This window comes from Schizosaccharomyces octosporus (genome assembly GCF_000150505.1).
Source record: "Schizosaccharomyces octosporus yFS286 unplaced genomic scaffold supercont6.1, whole genome shotgun sequence".
NCBI classification, from domain to species: Eukaryota; Fungi; Ascomycota; class Schizosaccharomycetes; order Schizosaccharomycetales; family Schizosaccharomycetaceae; genus Schizosaccharomyces; species Schizosaccharomyces octosporus.
The window spans coordinates 3,137,413-3,153,048 of NW_013185619.1; the positions used below are offsets into that span (position 1 = coordinate 3,137,413).

General features: G+C 37.2%; 7 protein-coding genes across 7 annotated transcripts; 1 reads left to right on the top strand and 6 right to left on the bottom strand.

Annotated features, from left to right (window-relative positions):
- Positions 1-65: 65 nt before the first annotated feature.
- On the bottom strand, positions 66-1,858 carry SOCG_02225 (Ino80 complex HMG box protein Nht1). The gene is made up of 3 exons (XM_013160719.1): positions 1,713-1,858; positions 1,454-1,662; positions 66-1,410 (listed from the first exon to the last, which is right to left on the bottom strand). The coding sequence occupies exons 1-3, from the start codon at positions 1,750-1,752 to the stop codon at positions 712-714; spliced, it is 948 nt and encodes a 315-aa protein (XP_013016173.1). The 5' UTR covers positions 1,753-1,858; the 3' UTR covers positions 66-711.
- Positions 1,859-1,982: 124 nt separating this feature from the next.
- On the bottom strand, positions 1,983-5,829 carry SOCG_02226 (mitotic cohesin complex subunit Psm3). Its single transcript, XM_013160720.1, has 2 exons — positions 5,789-5,829; positions 1,983-5,746 (listed from the first exon to the last, which is right to left on the bottom strand). Exons 1-2 carry the CDS (start codon positions 5,801-5,803, stop codon positions 2,174-2,176), a joined length of 3,588 nt encoding a protein of 1,195 aa, XP_013016174.1. The 5' UTR covers positions 5,804-5,829; the 3' UTR covers positions 1,983-2,173.
- A 433-nt stretch (positions 5,830-6,262) lies between these two features.
- Positions 6,263-8,066, top strand: SOCG_02227 (atypical/RIO/RIO1 protein kinase). Its single transcript, XM_013160721.1, has 3 exons — positions 6,263-6,456; positions 6,529-6,687; positions 6,748-8,066. The coding sequence occupies exons 1-3, from the start codon at positions 6,324-6,326 to the stop codon at positions 7,980-7,982; spliced, it is 1,527 nt and encodes a 508-aa protein (XP_013016175.1). The 5' UTR covers positions 6,263-6,323; the 3' UTR covers positions 7,983-8,066.
- On the bottom strand, positions 6,804-9,573 carry SOCG_02228 (autophagy associated protein kinase activator Atg17). The gene has a single exon (XM_013160722.1). The coding sequence runs from the start codon at positions 9,400-9,402 to the stop codon at positions 8,188-8,190; it is 1,215 nt and encodes a 404-aa protein (XP_013016176.1). The 5' UTR covers positions 9,403-9,573; the 3' UTR covers positions 6,804-8,187.
- Positions 9,574-9,928: 355 nt separating this feature from the next.
- On the bottom strand, positions 9,929-10,639 carry SOCG_02229 (protein-S isoprenylcysteine O-methyltransferase Mam4; the record flags this gene model as incomplete). The annotated part of the gene is made up of 1 exon (XM_013160723.1): positions 9,929-10,639. The coding sequence occupies one exon, from the start codon at positions 10,637-10,639 to the stop codon at positions 9,929-9,931; it is 711 nt and encodes a 236-aa protein (XP_013016177.1).
- Positions 10,640-11,023: 384 nt separating this feature from the next.
- Positions 11,024-12,665, bottom strand: SOCG_02230 (aspartate aminotransferase). The gene has a single exon (XM_013160724.1). It carries the CDS (start codon positions 12,504-12,506, stop codon positions 11,277-11,279), a length of 1,230 nt encoding a protein of 409 aa, XP_013016178.1. The 5' UTR covers positions 12,507-12,665; the 3' UTR covers positions 11,024-11,276.
- A 118-nt stretch (positions 12,666-12,783) lies between these two features.
- SOCG_02231 (atypical/ABC1/ABC1-B protein kinase) lies at positions 12,784-15,216 on the bottom strand. Its single transcript, XM_013160725.1, has one exon. The coding sequence runs from the start codon at positions 14,533-14,535 to the stop codon at positions 12,934-12,936; it is 1,602 nt and encodes a 533-aa protein (XP_013016179.1). The 5' UTR covers positions 14,536-15,216; the 3' UTR covers positions 12,784-12,933.
- Positions 15,217-15,636: the final 420 nt, after the last annotated feature.

Sequence of the window (15,636 nt, forward strand, 5' to 3'; positions counted from 1 at the left end):
AAATGTTAATAAAGATACTAGCTCAGTTGGTAACGTAGCAGCCATACTTTTACAATGTGATTCTTCTGCAAATGACGGAACAACTTCTAATTTCTATGTCAGGGTTTCTTAATTTTATCCCAATAAAATTTTCTAACTTCTACACAGCTCTACTTTACCCAAAATGTCCCTTTGAAAAGTACATTATTAGCAATTTTAGACTTCAATACAAGAAGGTATCCTTGATAGTGAGTCGTTAGTTTATTAGCTAACCTTCATATCAATTAGTTTTTTAAAACAGTGGATTCGATGGATGTTCAACATTAGGAAACAGCCCAATTGATATATCAGTCGAACATCAGTTTACTCACCTAACGACTCACTTTATTCGTGATACAATTTCATAACTCGTGAGTTATAAGCTTCACATTCATTTTCTTTGTTACGTTATGGATTCCTCCAAAATTAGTTTACTTCCAATTGAGCTAGGAATTAAGTTGCATTCAGACAGAGTAGGCTTCTGCTTGGTAGATTCAAACATACCATATAATAAGAACTTAATTTCCCCTCGAGAGTATACTGAACAAAAATGTAGTTATTAAAGTAAATATTAAAAATAATGTTTTAAGCAGAATGCATTAGTCCAATATTAACTTCCCATAATATGGAATTATCGGTCAAATTTAAGAAGCCATATAGTAATTTTCCGCGAGAGACTGCTAAAAGACCAATTTATTTCTCTACCTTTGGCGAAGGATTAACAACGGTGAATCCACCGGTACGTACTACTTCTGGACCATTCGTAGGTGCAGGTGCATCTTTATTTTCTTGCTCAGGCTCCTTAGGTTGAATATTTTCTGGGATAGGAGGTTCATGAGAGCCGTGTTCTTCTTTTATTTCTGTCTTTGCTGGTGATCTCGCAGTCTTTTTTCGTTTGGGCTCTTTCTTGGCCTTTGCTTCAGCAGCACCGTTAAAAAATTTTTTCTTGTCTTCATCATTCAGAGCATTCCAAGAATCGTCGAGAAGTTTTTTTAATCCCGTTCCCTTCAGAGTATTACCTTCTTCTTTTAATTTCGCTTTCTCCTGAGAGGAAAAATACGTAAACGCCATATGGTTTGTGATTTTTGGAGTTGCACTATTGGATTTTTGATTCTTGTTTTGAGCATCCGCATTACTTGCTAAATTCTCCGCCGTTTTACTATCTCTCATATCTGCATCAAGTGGAATAGCAGGTTTTTCAGCGTTCATATTATCTTCAATGTTGGTTACTTCCTCTGGATTTCCATTAATGATTTCTTGGTCTTCTTGATTTTTACCGACATTTTTTGAACTTTTAGATGTGTCTGACTTAGTAGAAGGTGACTTCCGTTTTTTGTTTTGGGGTTGCGTTCCTTTCGTGGATATTTTGATCTTAATTCCTTCAGGAGGAGGCTACAGCAGTTAGTAAAATTAGATTTCGAAAAATATTTAATACCGGTGGAGATTGTCGGGCCTGTTGTCCAAGTTGATCGGCCTTTTCTTGAGATTGTTTTTCCAATTGTTCCATCAAGAAAGCTCGCTCTAGTCTTGCTCGTCGAACTGTTTTTCTAATGTAATCGTATTTTTGTAATAACTGTTCATTCCCTGTTTGTACTTGTACTATCCTTGCCTTAAGATCCTTGCATTTTTGTCTGTACTTGATCTCTGAAATTCGTCAGAATTCTGGCTCTAAATACTCATACGTCTCTCCATACCTTCGGACTTCGATACGGCTGTTGTATACGGACTATTCATGCTCGTTACTCCTCAATTTGTGTTTTCCATATGCAGAAGGTAAATCGCTGGCGACACTAGCTGAGACTTTCCCACTGTCGTCTGCTATTACAGATTACCACATGGGTAAAAAATTTTAATTTATTATGTACAGGTGTTAGCAATATAATTATAGTTAAATGAATAATTTACATTAATTACAAAATTCAGAATATTCTGATTAACAATATAAACATTAAAAATCTGCAGATATTATAACTAAGAAACCATATTAGCATTATTACCATGCGAATGGGTATGTTGAAGCAAATCCAATATATAAATTATATTAAGCAAAGAGTCCCAACTCTTGAGGACGAAAACCAATCAAGAGTAAATATTAGAGCATCATGACATTCATATCTAAAAATAAATTAAGGAAAAGGTATATGTTAAAAGGTTTTTACCCTTCAACAAACTTCATAGCTTCATCCTTGGAAATAGTTTCAACTGTTGATACCTTATGATTGAACATAACGCCATAGAAAGTATCAGCAGCTTTCACCATCTCAGGTCGAAAAGTTGTGCATATGAATTGGCTTGTTTTAGACATACCCTTTACCATTGCCGCCAAAGCAGACCGATATTGAGCATCCAGGTTTGCATCACATTCGTCAAGAATATTGAAAGGCGCAGGATCGCATCGCTGAATTGCAAAAATTAAAGCTAAAGCACATAACGATTTCTGACCTCCACTAAGTTGATGAATGCTTAACTGTTCATCATCCTTGCTATTAAAGGATACACGAATACCAACACCTGTGTAATTATCAATCGAGCTTCTCTGGGCAGTTTGACTGTCGATATCCATAGAGTTTTCTTGTTCGAGGCTTTGACTAAGTTCGCTTCGTTTACTCATAACTAATTCACCACGTCCAGCAGGAACGAGTTTTTCAAAAATTTCTGAGAAATTCTTTGCTACCTGCTTGAACGTACGCTCTATAGCTTCATCCTTGCGCTGATCCAACACCATCGTTAGTTCATTAATGGAATCTTGAGATTTTCTTAAGTCTTCTCTTCTGGAAATCAAAGAGTCACGCTGTTTAGTGAAATTGTTGTATTGCTCATACGCTTTTTTATTAACGCTTCCGTACTCTTTCAAAGCATCATTAATCTTATGCAATTTTTTGACTATAGCGTTTGAACTAGTGGAAACGTATTTAACGAAAGCTTCTTCGGGCAAAACGCCAAGTGACTTAATATTTTCGTTGCACTCCTTCTTACGGGCAAGCAATAGACTTCTTTTGGCGGCATTTCTTTCACTAAGTTTCGATTCGTGCTCAATTTTGGCTGCTGCCTCATGCTGTTTTTCTTCCAGTGTTTCTAGTCCCTTCTCTTTAGTTTGTAATTCATCAACAAATTTCTGAATCTCACTATCCAGTCTCCTGGATGCATCCTCAAGTTTACGAAGCTTGGCCTCATGCTTTTCTATGGTTCTCTTGACATTGGAAAGTTCCGATTCATCTACAAGGTTATCCATACCAAGTTGCATCTTTAGAGGATCACGTCTCAAGTACAGATTCGTATTTAACTGGTATTCAAGATTTACCTTTTGAGATTCAATTTCAACCAATTTTGCGTTCATATCGTTATAGTCAACTGACAATTGCTCGATTTGTGTTTCCAAATGTTTAAGTCTCTTCAAATCTTTCGGATCCATCTCTACCATTTCCGATTGTAGTTCTTCCTCAAAATCTTTTACTTGTTGTTCCAAAGTTTGAAGTTCTAATTTAGCCAAATGCAAATCTTGAACCTTCCTACGGTGAGAACCCTGAATTTCCACTTCTTCCTGCGTTATGGCGACTTGTTCCATATTAAGCGGAGCATGATCACGTTCTAATTGCTTGAGCTCAAGCTCTGCTTTCTGCAGCTCATTTAAGCAATTGGTTATCTGCTGATCGATAGAATCAATTTCGGTAGTAACCTTATCGAGATTTGCCTGTGTTTCACTAAGTCGTTTCTGATATTTTTTAACATTCTTGAGAGCGTCTAAACGAGAATTCTTGTAATCACGGTAGCCACCAGTTAAGGCACCTTTCTTATCAGAACGGTCACCACTTAAGGTAATACCGTTGAGTTGATGTGATCTGGCATATTGTGAAGCAACTTCGATAGAAGGACACACAATAGTTTTAGAGAAAACTTGTTGAAATGCGGGTTGATACTTGGAATCGTATTCAAGAAAGTTAACCAACGGTAAAGCATCACTGGCATCAGGATAGTTAACTGGTTTTGGTCGAAGTCTGTTTAATGGCATAAACGTAACTCTTCCAGCATTCTCTTTATACATTACCTGTAAAATCTGATCAGCCGTAGCGTCAGAATCTACAACAACATGGAACAAACTGTTTCCAGCGGTTGCTTCTACTGCTGTTTTAAACCGGTTATCAACAGTGAAAAGGTCGCACAAGGGACCATAATAACCAGTCAGCTTTAAGCGATCTGAAATGCTTTTAACAGATCTAAGACCTGTACTTGTGTTCCTATCCATGGTGGTACTCATGCTCTTTTCGGATTGCGAAAGATCATCCTTGATATTTTCAGTGATGGATTTCAGCTTAGCCTCTTCTCTCCATAATTCTTTTCGTTTATCAATAAGATTCTCTTTCTTTTCGTTGACTGAAGAAACTTTAGCCATTGCTGCAGCAGTAAGCTCACCTCGAGAAGAAAGTGCTGACTGAATCTCTTGTTTACGAGAGGTTTTCATATTTAACGACTCAGAAATATTCTCTATTTCGGTATTTAATTCCAAAATCCGCTTTTTCTGAATTCGAATGCTTGAAGAAACCTCGTTGATTTGATCCTTAATCCAAACATCACGCTCTTCTCTGGTAGCAAATTGGGATATTCTTGATTGTTTATCTAGAATGGTTCTTCTCTGATTTTGTAAAGATAGTATCTGCTGATTTAGGAGATCGACTTGAGAGACAACATCATTATACTCGGGGATAACCTTAGTTAATTCTGACTCCTTACCATGGATTTCAGATTCCAAAGATTGAAGCATCTCGATTTTTGACGTTTCATCTTCTTTAGAAAATTCGATCTGACGTAGCAACTGTTGGTATTGCAGATCCATAGCTGCTTTAGATTTGATAAGATTTGTGTAATCCTCTTCGTTTTGTTGCTTTTCAAGACGAAGTAAGTTGATAGAATTCTGCAGCTCACTAGTTTCACTCTTAATTTGTTCGATGCGTGTCTCTCTTTCGATAAAAGCTCCAGAATCTATCTCGTTTCTTTGAAGCGTACTAGTACGATCTTGTTCTAAGGCATCCAAGACGGTATTAATTTCATCGTGTTCACGTGAATAAATCGCATATTCCAAACATCTTCGTTCATTGTCTTTCTTATGATAAGCAGCAAGTTCATTTTTCTCTTCCTCAAGCTCACGTAGTCTTTCTTCAATATACTCCAACAATTCATCAATTTTCTCAGACTTGAGGACTGTTTCTGACATAATTTTGTTAGACTCCGAACGTCTGTTTTCGTAAATTTGAGTTCCTGCAACTTCTTTTAAGAGTTCCAAACGCTCAGAGTCCTTTGCGTTTGTAAGAGACGTAACTCGGCCTTGGGGAACAATATAGTATGGGTTCGAACGTGAAAATCCAGCAGACTCTAAAAGATTGATTACTTCGCTTTTGTTCACTGTTTTCCTATCCAAAGAATATTCATCCTTTTTGAGACCAATTGTTCGACGTAGCACAACCTCACTTTTTCCTGTAGGAAAGCGATTATCTGAGTTTTCAAAGGTAACTTCAACATAAGCACTCATGACAGTTGAGCCAGGACCCTCGTGCAAGAGAGCTTGTCTTTCTTCACGTGATAAATGAGTGTAATCATCGCCTAAAACAAAACGAATAGCAGCGAAAAAGTTACTTTTCCCTGAACCATTCCTTCCAACAATCACATTGTGATGAGGACTAATCGGTTCTATAACGGTATAATCTTTATAAGACTTAAATCCTTGAATAACAAGCTAAAAATTCATTAGCTATAATCAATCAGTTTTACTACTAACCTTTTTTATATGCATAGATTCTGTTGTTGGCTTTGGACAAATGAAGCAGACCGACACGCGTCGCGCATATACTAGCAAGTAGCAACCGAACAACAAGAATTGCTAACGGTGATTGGAACTTCTCTCTTTTTGATCAGAATTTAGAAAAACATACTGAATAAAATAATAAACGAATAATTCATTGAAAATTTTTTTCGACGGACAAAGATAGAAGGTACAGAACACCGAACAGACTGCAACTATGCAAAACACTGAATTGTCACCATCAATTATTCAATTATCAATTTGAAGGAATTACTGTCTTAAATCTTGAAAATTCTCTATACCTGCAAAAAGCAGAGCCAAAATACTTCCATAGTAAACATTTGAATAAAATTGAACTAATAAACTATCGCTTACGATCATGCTCCGCTAAAGCCGTAGTTTATCCTACCTTATTCTAGTTGGAGCATTTCAGGTTTTTGACAGCAAATTTGTGTTAGAATTCTAATTCACTCCTTAATACCCAACTTTTTAGGTGAACAAGCAGTGAAAGATGACAGAAAAAGGAGAGGAACCTTACCAAGAAGCCACAAAAGGAGAAGAGCATTATGAGGAATTCAGTGAGGATTCTGAAAACGCAGAGTACGAAAATCTCGACGAGATTGACTGGGTATTAGCTTCATCTGGTATGTACGATGCGGTCAATTTATGATCGTTACATTCTTTTTCATTTTTGGAGACTATTTACTAATTCGTAGACTATGCTTCTTCGAGTGCAGGCGGTTCTGCTTCAGCTGGGCTACAAGCAACATCGCAGCCAAATAGCAAAACAAAAGTAGCTAAGGGACAGGATCGTGTCTCAACACTGAGTCGTTATATGGATAATATGAATGTGAAAGATCATTTCGATGGAGGTGGTAAGTTCAACAACATTCGAAATGAGTTTGAGAATTACTCTTACTAACTACTATAAAAAGAAAAAGCCAATACAAAAGACAAAAGCGATAGGGCTACATCTGAACAAGTACTTGATCCTCGAACTCGGATTATTCTGTTAAAATTAATTAACAATGGAACTATTTCGGAAATTAATGGCTGTATAAGTACCGGTAAAGAGGCAAATGTTTATCATGCTGTCAACGAGGAAGGGAAACATCTCGCTGTCAAAATCTTCAAAACCTCAATTCTTGTATTTAAAGATAGAGACCGTTATGTATCTGGTGAATTTCGCTTCCGCCATGGCTACAACAAAAGAAATCCAAGAAAGATGGTGAGAGTTTGGGCGGAAAAAGAAATTAGAAATTTGAAGCGAGTCTATGCAGCAGGTATTCCTTCCCCTGAGCCCCTTCTGTTAAAGCATCATGTTTTAGTAATGTCCTTTTTGGGTGACAAAAAGGGTTGGCCTTATCCAAAACTAAAGGATGTAGACGTTACTGCGGAGGAGGCTACAAAGCTCTACAGTATGGTTGCAAGATACATGCGTATAATGTATCAAGTTTGCCATCTTGTACATGCCGATTTGTCAGAGTACAATATGCTTTATCATAAAGGAAAAGTTTTTTTGATTGACGTTTCTCAATCTGTCGAGCATGATCACCCTGGAAGTTTCGAGTTTTTGAGAATGGATATCTTGAATGTCACTTCATTTTTCAAGCGCTTTGAAGCAGATTGCTTGTCCTTGCCAAGTCTATTTAAGTTTGTAACTGAAAATGGCAGCGTTGAAAAACAAGATATGAAAAAACGTTTAGAAGAGCTTAGGGAAGGAGACCACGATCCCGATGAAGATCACGAAGAAGAGTTTTTGAAAACATATGTACCACGGACGTTGGAAGAAGTTTACGATATTGATCGTGATACCCAGTTGGTAGAGGAAGGACGTGGAGAAAGTCTAGTATATAAACATTTATTGAATACTGGTGTAAAAGAAAGTAGTGAGGAGCATACGAATACTTCATACCCCAACAATGACCCAACTTCCGCTTCAGAAAGCGAAGCCTCAGACGCGTCTGGTTCAGACGATGAAAACAATTCTAATTCTTTCGAGAAAGATGATTATGCCAGTAAAGATAATGGCGGTCGTGAAAAAGAAAGTGCAGAAGAAAAACGCGCTCGCAAACAAAAAGTAAAAGAAGAAAAAGCGGAGAAAAGGAAAACGAAGATATCAAAATATGAGAAAAAGCGCAAAGTGAAACAAACAGGTCGCAAAAAGTAAGCTTGATTATATTTTGTTTGTTTCTGTTTATTTTTGGGTAGTGGATAAAGGATATAATAATACATTGTTATTCTATTTCGGATACTAAAATTAAGAAAAAAAAGTTAATAATTAGAACTTTCTGTATATGGCTTTGACAATAAAAAGGAGTCTAGAGTGAATAGTCGTAGAAGGCATCATTATCATATCTCGTTTCGCTATTTCTTCAGTGGTTATTGCTATTTTTATCTTTTTTTAGCTTCTTTTCGGAAGGTATCTTAACATTTGGCAACTCAGTATACTGATGCTCTATAATTTCGAAATGCAGAGGTGGGTCGGTAACTGCATTCCACAGCGTTTGAGGCAAGTAATCACCATATTGTGTGCAAAAATCAATTCTCGATTTCGTTTCAATCTGCTGTTCTTGTTCTAGCTTGTACACAAGATCGTCGACTACTGAGCGAACCCTTTTTTCATAAGCCCGCCGCCTATGTATTTCTTGAAGAAGAAGATGGTATGCTTTAGCAAAGTGGGTATAGTGCCTTTCTAGTTGAATCAATTCTTGAGCTAGCTGAGGTATTTCCAAACCAGTGTGAGCACTCATAAGTTCGTGTGCTGCTTCATGACGCCGATTTGTAAGCTGATTTTTGTTTAATTCTTCTGCAAGCTCTTCAAGTCTTTTCGCACTTGCATCCACGGTTTGCTTGTATTCCAAAACAGTCAAATGATAAGCCTTCGTTTCTTCAAGGCCGGTTCGAAGATCCTCCAATACGGCCGGAACATGATTTGAATCATATCGTAAAACCTCAATTAATTCTTTCTTTTCAACATCAGAAAGGCCGGAATAAATTGTCAGAGCTTCTGAACACTGGTCGAAATGTTGCGCTACTTGAAGAAGCAAATCAGCCAGAGATTCCGCTAAATCATTATTTACTGGAGGTAAGAAGTCCAACGAAATCGCTTTGAGGGCAGTATGGTAACGTTCGCATACGTCTTCTTCCAATAATCCAGAAAGTTTTTCATACGCATTCCATACACCATCTGTAACTCCCCGAAGCCTTGTCTTCAGATCTTCCAATGCTGCATCATCAACAAACGAATAGAGATTAGGATACTCACTTCCTAAGGCTGGATCCAAGACGCATTCTCGAAGTCTTTTTAAGGACGATTCTAAGCGATCGTGAAGATCGTTCAATTGACCGAATGTTGGATGATTCTGTACAAGATTTAGAAGCTGCTTTATCAGAGAAGTAGAAGAATCGAGTCTCGCACATTGTGAGGCTGTTAATTTTGCCAATTCATTTAGTTGCTGATGCTGCTTAGCAGAGTTTCTCAAGCAATCTTTCGAGGCTTCATTGTATTCATAGGCATCACCGCAAAGTTTGCGAGCTTCCGTAAGGGCCTCTTTAGCTTGCTCAGTCCATTGCTTCAACAAGTCCATCACCGCACTTAAGCGGCTTTTTGTATACTTCCTTCTGAGAATTCACTTAAATGTCTTTTTAACGATAAAACCAATTTATATATATATAATATTATATAGGAATATTTAATTCTATGAGCCAATTCTGGTCAAATACAATACCTTAAAGCACAATGTTTGAGAGTGTGGAAATGGAAGAAAGAATCCATTGTATTATTTATATGGCGATGACGAATATAAAACTAGTTTTACGAAAAAAGACAGAATTTCTTGCAAATAATAGTTTAATTTTTGTTAGTAAATAAATTGAAAAGGAACACAGATAATATGGAGAGGGAAATATAAAATGTTTAGCTACCTAATTGATACTTGAGGAACTCTACTACTTGAAGGATTTGAAGGATACAAAGATAGAAAACGAGCCTTTTATTAGTTGGTAATTTCTCAAGAAGTTCTATATACGAAAAACCCTTCAAAGCAAATGGGATAAGCGCTCACTTACTAAACTTGACAAGCCGAGGTAGCCGAAGAGAAGATAAAATCAACTTCAAGGAACGAACGGAATCCCAGATGCAGTTTTTCTTCGATAGTCTTTATACTCTTCTCCAAAAAACTTTATCAAGTACATCTCTTCTCCAGCAATTCGCTTGCTGAAGAAATCCCAAAGGACAATAGCAAAAGCTATGAGAGAAAAGGTATTCTGCAAAAGGAACTGCGTTCCTAATGCCCAGACAAAAAATCCAACGTATGAAGGATGACGGACATAATGATACACACCCGATTTAACAAGGCTATGCTCACGTTTTTTCTCGCTAGCAATGTGGTGAGAAAATGATTTACCAGCGTGTACCATAGCGTATGATCGAAGTAATTGCCCAGAAATAATCATAGTAATAGCTAATCTTGTGAATAACCAAGGAATCCATGATAGGGCGCACGAAGGAAAATGTAGCCTAGGTAAGATTTTTGAAATACTCGATCCATTAGTAAAGTAGTACTCAAACACACCAATGGTCATGGCAATCCAGTATGCTGCTCCGTTGTTCAAAACAAAAGAATCCCAAGATAATTGAGAGCCCTGAAACTCAGCTGTAATATAAAATTCTAATTCATGAAAAATTCCAAGCACGGCAAGGAAAGCACTGACTCTGGATTTTGTCAGTATAGTTAAAATGCACCCCGATCCAATGACCAGTCCTAAAAGGGTACTTGTAGCACTTATAAACGCTACTTGATTCGATGTATGAATGTTTGACATATTCTATAAAGGTATGTCAAAAAGAGTCCGGTCCCGAATAATTCAAAAAGTATTATGATCAAAAGAATTCCTGTCTAAATAGGGAATATTTACACTATGTATACCAAGTTAAAATCAATCAATCTTAGAAGGCAGAAACTGAACAACCCTTCTCTTTTAAAAAAAAAGTCAAAATTAAATACAAGTAGGTTTTGAAAGACTTGGAGGAATATGCATTATTGATTTTTAGCTGGTTTAGCAACCCACCATAGACAATGGACAAAGAACTACATTATTCTACCCCAACGCATGAATTGGAAAAAGATAGACTGAAGTAAAGGAACATAGAATACGTAGATAGTCAGTAATAAGCTGCTAATAACTTAGGGTTTTTACATATCTATTCTACAGCTAAACAAGAAATGCAATATTGGAGTATATTATTTAGTAGTAAATTTCATTGTAGGGTTAATTATAAGAAACCATAAGGAAACAAAATGATAAATGAGAGTATTTCTGTAAACAAGAAGAATAAAAAAGTAGTCCATTTTTTCTTGTCACGATTTCATTTATTGTCGTATCATTTTGTAATCTTCTTGCTGGTATTTATTTTAGTAATATAACATAACTTCAAAAAAGAACATGAACAAAATGATGATTAGTTAACTGAACGAACTGCGTGATCAAAAGCCTTGGCCACATGGTCAACGTTGGAACTGTTGAGGCCAGCCATAGAAATACGACCATTGGCACTGAAATAAAGGTGATACTTTTCTTGGCAAAATTGGACTTGAGAAGGAGTTAAACCAGTGAAGGAAAACATACCGATTTGTTCAGTTATGTGATCCCAAGTACCAGGTGTCTTCAAAGTCACGAGAGAATCGCGCAAGTGACGACGCATTTCATTGATGCGAGAAGACATAGTTCTTAAGTCTTCCTTCCATTGTTCAAAAAGTTCGGGGTTGCTTAAAATGGCAGCAGCAATACGAGCACCATATGCAGGAGGATTTGAAATGCTATTACGTTGAATGAGACAAAGCACCGATTGCATTTTGGATTTTACGGTGTTATTTTTAGCGACGTAATGAAGACATCCAGTACGTTCACCATACAAACCCATATTCTTGGCAAAAGATTGACAGACGAAGAAATCTTTATTGAATTTTGCAAACTCATTCAGGGCCCAAGAATCACGGTCCAAATCACCACTGGCAAATCCTTGGTAGGCAATATCAAACACAACTAAATGCTTGCGGGCAAGAAGAGCTTCAAACATGGACTTCCACTGTTCCCTAGTGGGGTCCATTCCTGTAGGATTATGTGCACAAGCATGAAGTAGGAAAATGCTGCCCTCTGGAGCAGATTTCATTACCTCCATAGTTCCTTCAAAATCAAATCTTCGATTTTTAGCATCCCAGTAGGGATAAGTCTCAACCTTAACATTGACGCTTTCCCAAAGGGTCCTATGAACAGGCCAAGTGGGGTTAGAAATGTAAACGGCCGCTCCATTCTTTCGGGCATAGTGTTCAGCTATAAATCTAGCAGCCATAAAATTAGCACCAGTACCAGAGACGGATTGGATGGAGCAAATGCGGTCTTCCTTCAGTAAATGTTCATTGGGCTTGAACAGAATTTCAGCGGCAGCCTTTGTAAACTGACCAAACCCAGCAATCGGCATGTATTCATGGTTGAAGTTGGGATCCTTTTCTACAATTTCAGTAGCCTTCTTTACAACAGGCAAAATCCATGGCTTACCGTTGTTGTCACGATAAGCACCTATGCTCATGTTAACCTTAGAAGGATCTTCATCTTGGTTATATAAAGCGTTTAACTTGAAAATGGCATCAGGCTGAGCTTCTATTAATTCTTCAAATCCAAAGTCAGACATTTTTTATGTATGTCGTGATGGTAATATTCAGGTTCTAAACTTGATTTCCGTTGCCGATTAAGTCCATTCCAATCTTGATTTTCCTGATATAAGATCACCTCGTTTGGATAATCAATTTAATATGATGAAATATCGTTTACAAAATAAGGCACATTTTTATAATTAATGAAAAAGAAAGTATATTCTTTAAATAGTATTAGGTTTAGTATAAGTTGAATCTGAAACATAATTTACAACGGGCTGAGATTCATCATTTTACGTCGACGTTTGATGAGCATGCGTGAGAAATTCATTTATTGATAGCTGTGTGTGTGAATTCATTCATACTAGTCATAATCCCTACTCTAAATAATAGTACAAGGAAAAAAGTACTTCTTAATGCAAGGAGTTCACTGTCCCGTGCTGAAACATTCATATGTAAGATTTCTTATTCGGTAACCTCTGGCACTCGAAAGTCCCCAGGGAAAAATATGTGCTGGAAAAACCAATATACAGATGAATATAGTCTTTGGTACCAACGAGGCGAAGATTTGTTCTCCACATATCGACTAGCAACATCACCCATTATTGCTAGACTATTTACGGGATACCCAAACATCTGATTGTTCTTTTGAATAAGCATGATACAGCGACCCAGCATTAATAATTCCTGAGGCAAACGTTGACAATCATTCAAAAAGCTCACAAACCTAGCTCTTTGGCTAAGCTGCTCTTGAAACAATTCTTCTTGAGATTTTGATTCCGAATTTCCCCCCAAATCACCATCAACAGGGATATTTAACATTCGATTTGCAAAAACATCGGGTTCAGTAACACCCCAGGAATGCATGACTTCCATTATAGCCGATCTATCAAAATCATAAACAGCACTAAATAATAGAGCAAAACTTTTCCTAAAAGATTCCGATTCGTGAACATACAATCCATGATCTAAAATGACTACCTGGGGCTGACGGCCTACTTTGCGCACCACTATATTGCCGGGATGAGGATCGCAATGCACTTGCTTTGTAGAAAACATTTGAAAAGAAAGGAAATGGAATAAGCTACCAAGGATTTGCTTTTTACTTAAACCAGCATTGGACAATGCTTCTTGGTTATAAAGGGGAATTCCATCGATCCACTCCGTAACCATAATCTTTTCTCCAGACAATTCATCATATACTTTTGGAACATAAACATTTCCCTTCAAAAAATTTGTGCTATTAATTGCATCACGGCTTGACCGTGTCGCTTCGGCTTCAACAACGAAATTTATCTCTGACCGAAGTCTTTCTGAGACATAATCCACCGTGAAATATAAGGGAATGTGAAAAATCCATTTATCATAAACATACATCATACATTTGTAAACCAACAAGTCCCAGTTCATTTGCTTAGAAACCGATGGCTTTTGTACCTTGACGGCCACTTTTTCTCCTGACCAAAGCGTCGCTTCATGTACTTGGGCTATACTAGCACTTGCTGAAGCTGTTTTTTCAATGCTAGCAAAAACTTCTTCTGCGGGCCTGTTATACTGGGTTTTTATGATCTCAGATACTTCATCCCATCCTACTTGTGGAGCATCGTCAAACATTCCTTTGAAAGCCTGTCCATAGACAGGAGGAAGGTTGGCCGATTGCATCGCAACTATTTGTCCCATTTTTATATAAAGACCGCCATTTTTGGAAACCATATTGACCAAGCGATGAGCAACCCGCTCATGTAAAGCCTCAATTCGATCAGCTCTTTCTGCATTGAAGTTGATTTTGTAATCCGCTGCAATAATGGTAGCTGTATACACAGTCCGAATACTCCTAGTTAAAGCTTGGGCATTAAAGTAGCTATCCCATATGTAAACTCCAGCCCCAAGACTTCCCAACAAGACTAGTCTTTTGCCCCATATGAAACGTTTGCTGGTGGTTTGTTTGGAAGCGTTGGAAGAGAAAAATTTGGTATTGAAATAGCGAGATGATCCTCGGGCTAAAGGATTCATCAATTTTACATTCTGTGATACTAATGATGAACGAATTCCCATCCAAGTGAACATTCCCAAACTAATCAACTGTAGCGGGAATAGAATCTTTTAGATATGTAAAATTTTGATGAAATGTTAATTCTTTTACTTTTCTGTCTGCTGCGAAACAGCTTTTGGACCCAGGTATGCGAATCCGGTATTCTTGCTGGCGTATTTAGATATGTTCACTAGTTGTATTCTATAGATTCCTTTCCTCTCTCCTTACATTCGTAATGTAATTTTCTCTTTCTGAAGTTGTATGAAGATGTTTCGTACTCTGCCTTGCTTTCCCAACGAACATTTCACAAAAGATGCGAACGTAATGAGTGCGGTAGCATGGTTACTGGTATTCGCAAAAATCACTGCAAGAAAAAGCGGTTTAAGAAGCATACTCTTATGTTTCTGTTTAATTTTTTTTTCTATCATAAAGATTCAAAATTGATGATAAACCCTTGACTTGTCATTGAAAGTTTTCTGTTTGCCAGACGAGTACGAGTTGCTAGAATTTTCAACGAATCCAAATGCTTGACTTCCAAAACTACAAAGCTGTTTGCTTCTAATTTTTTATTCTTTCACTTTTCATCATCTCTAAGTTGACTAAAAAGGTCCTTTATTGTATAAAACCAAGCTCTCAAGTTTGGTTTCATAGGGACACTACCGTTGTGGAATTATCGACATTTAAAAAAATACTGCCAAGCCAATTGATGAAAAAAGAGTATATTAAATAACTATTTAAATACGAAAAACGATAACTACTATATATACTAACAATTACTACTATGCTTTCGTTCATTATTTTCTTGTTAGCTTTTTATTATGATATTATTTTATATACCTCACTAATAGGATAAGACAGGGTAGGGTAGCAAAAAACCATGGATGAAAAGGCAGTCACAAAAGCTCATATATACTTGCGAGGTTTTCGAAGTTTCACTATGCAAAGACACCTTTGAGCTCGAACGATCGTTGTTGAAGCAATCTTACGAAACACCAAAGTTTCTTTCGCAGCTTTAGGGAAAGTCCCCGGACTCTTTCGTCTTGTTTCCGAAAGGATTCAGGATAAGCGGAAACGCGCTGACCTAAAGAATCAGCGGTTACTATGGTGGGCTTACCCCGTGGCAGGCGTTATCTTTG

What these genes read in the sequence shown, in the direction of transcription:
- SOCG_02225 (XM_013160719.1), bottom strand. Translation starts at nt 1,752, where the DNA reads ATGAATAGTCCGTATACAACAGCCGTATCGAAGTCCGAAG. An exon ending in AGCCGTATCGAAGTCCGAAG is followed by an intron (nt 1,663 to 1,712) that starts GTATGGAGAGAC and finishes GACGAATTTCAG; the next exon opens with AGATCAAGTACAGACAAAAA. An exon ending in AGGCCCGACAATCTCCACCG is followed by an intron (nt 1,411 to 1,453) that starts GTATTAAATATT and finishes TAACTGCTGTAG; the next exon opens with CCTCCTCCTGAAGGAATTAA.
- SOCG_02228 (XM_013160722.1), bottom strand. Translation starts at nt 9,402, where the DNA reads ATGGACTTGTTGAAGCAATGGACTGAGCAAGCTAAAGAGGCCCTTACG.
- SOCG_02227 (XM_013160721.1), top strand. Translation starts at nt 6,324, where the DNA reads ATGACAGAAAAAGGAGAGGAACCTTACCAAGAAGCCACAAAAGGAGAA. An exon ending in CTGGGTATTAGCTTCATCTG is followed by an intron (nt 6,457 to 6,528) that starts GTATGTACGATG and finishes ACTAATTCGTAG; the next exon opens with ACTATGCTTCTTCGAGTGCA. An exon ending in AGATCATTTCGATGGAGGTG is followed by an intron (nt 6,688 to 6,747) that starts GTAAGTTCAACA and finishes TACTATAAAAAG; the next exon opens with AAAAAGCCAATACAAAAGAC.
- SOCG_02231 (XM_013160725.1), bottom strand. Translation starts at nt 14,535, where the DNA reads ATGTTCACTTGGATGGGAATTCGTTCATCATTAGTATCACAGAATGTA.
- SOCG_02230 (XM_013160724.1), bottom strand. Translation starts at nt 12,506, where the DNA reads ATGTCTGACTTTGGATTTGAAGAATTAATAGAAGCTCAGCCTGATGCC.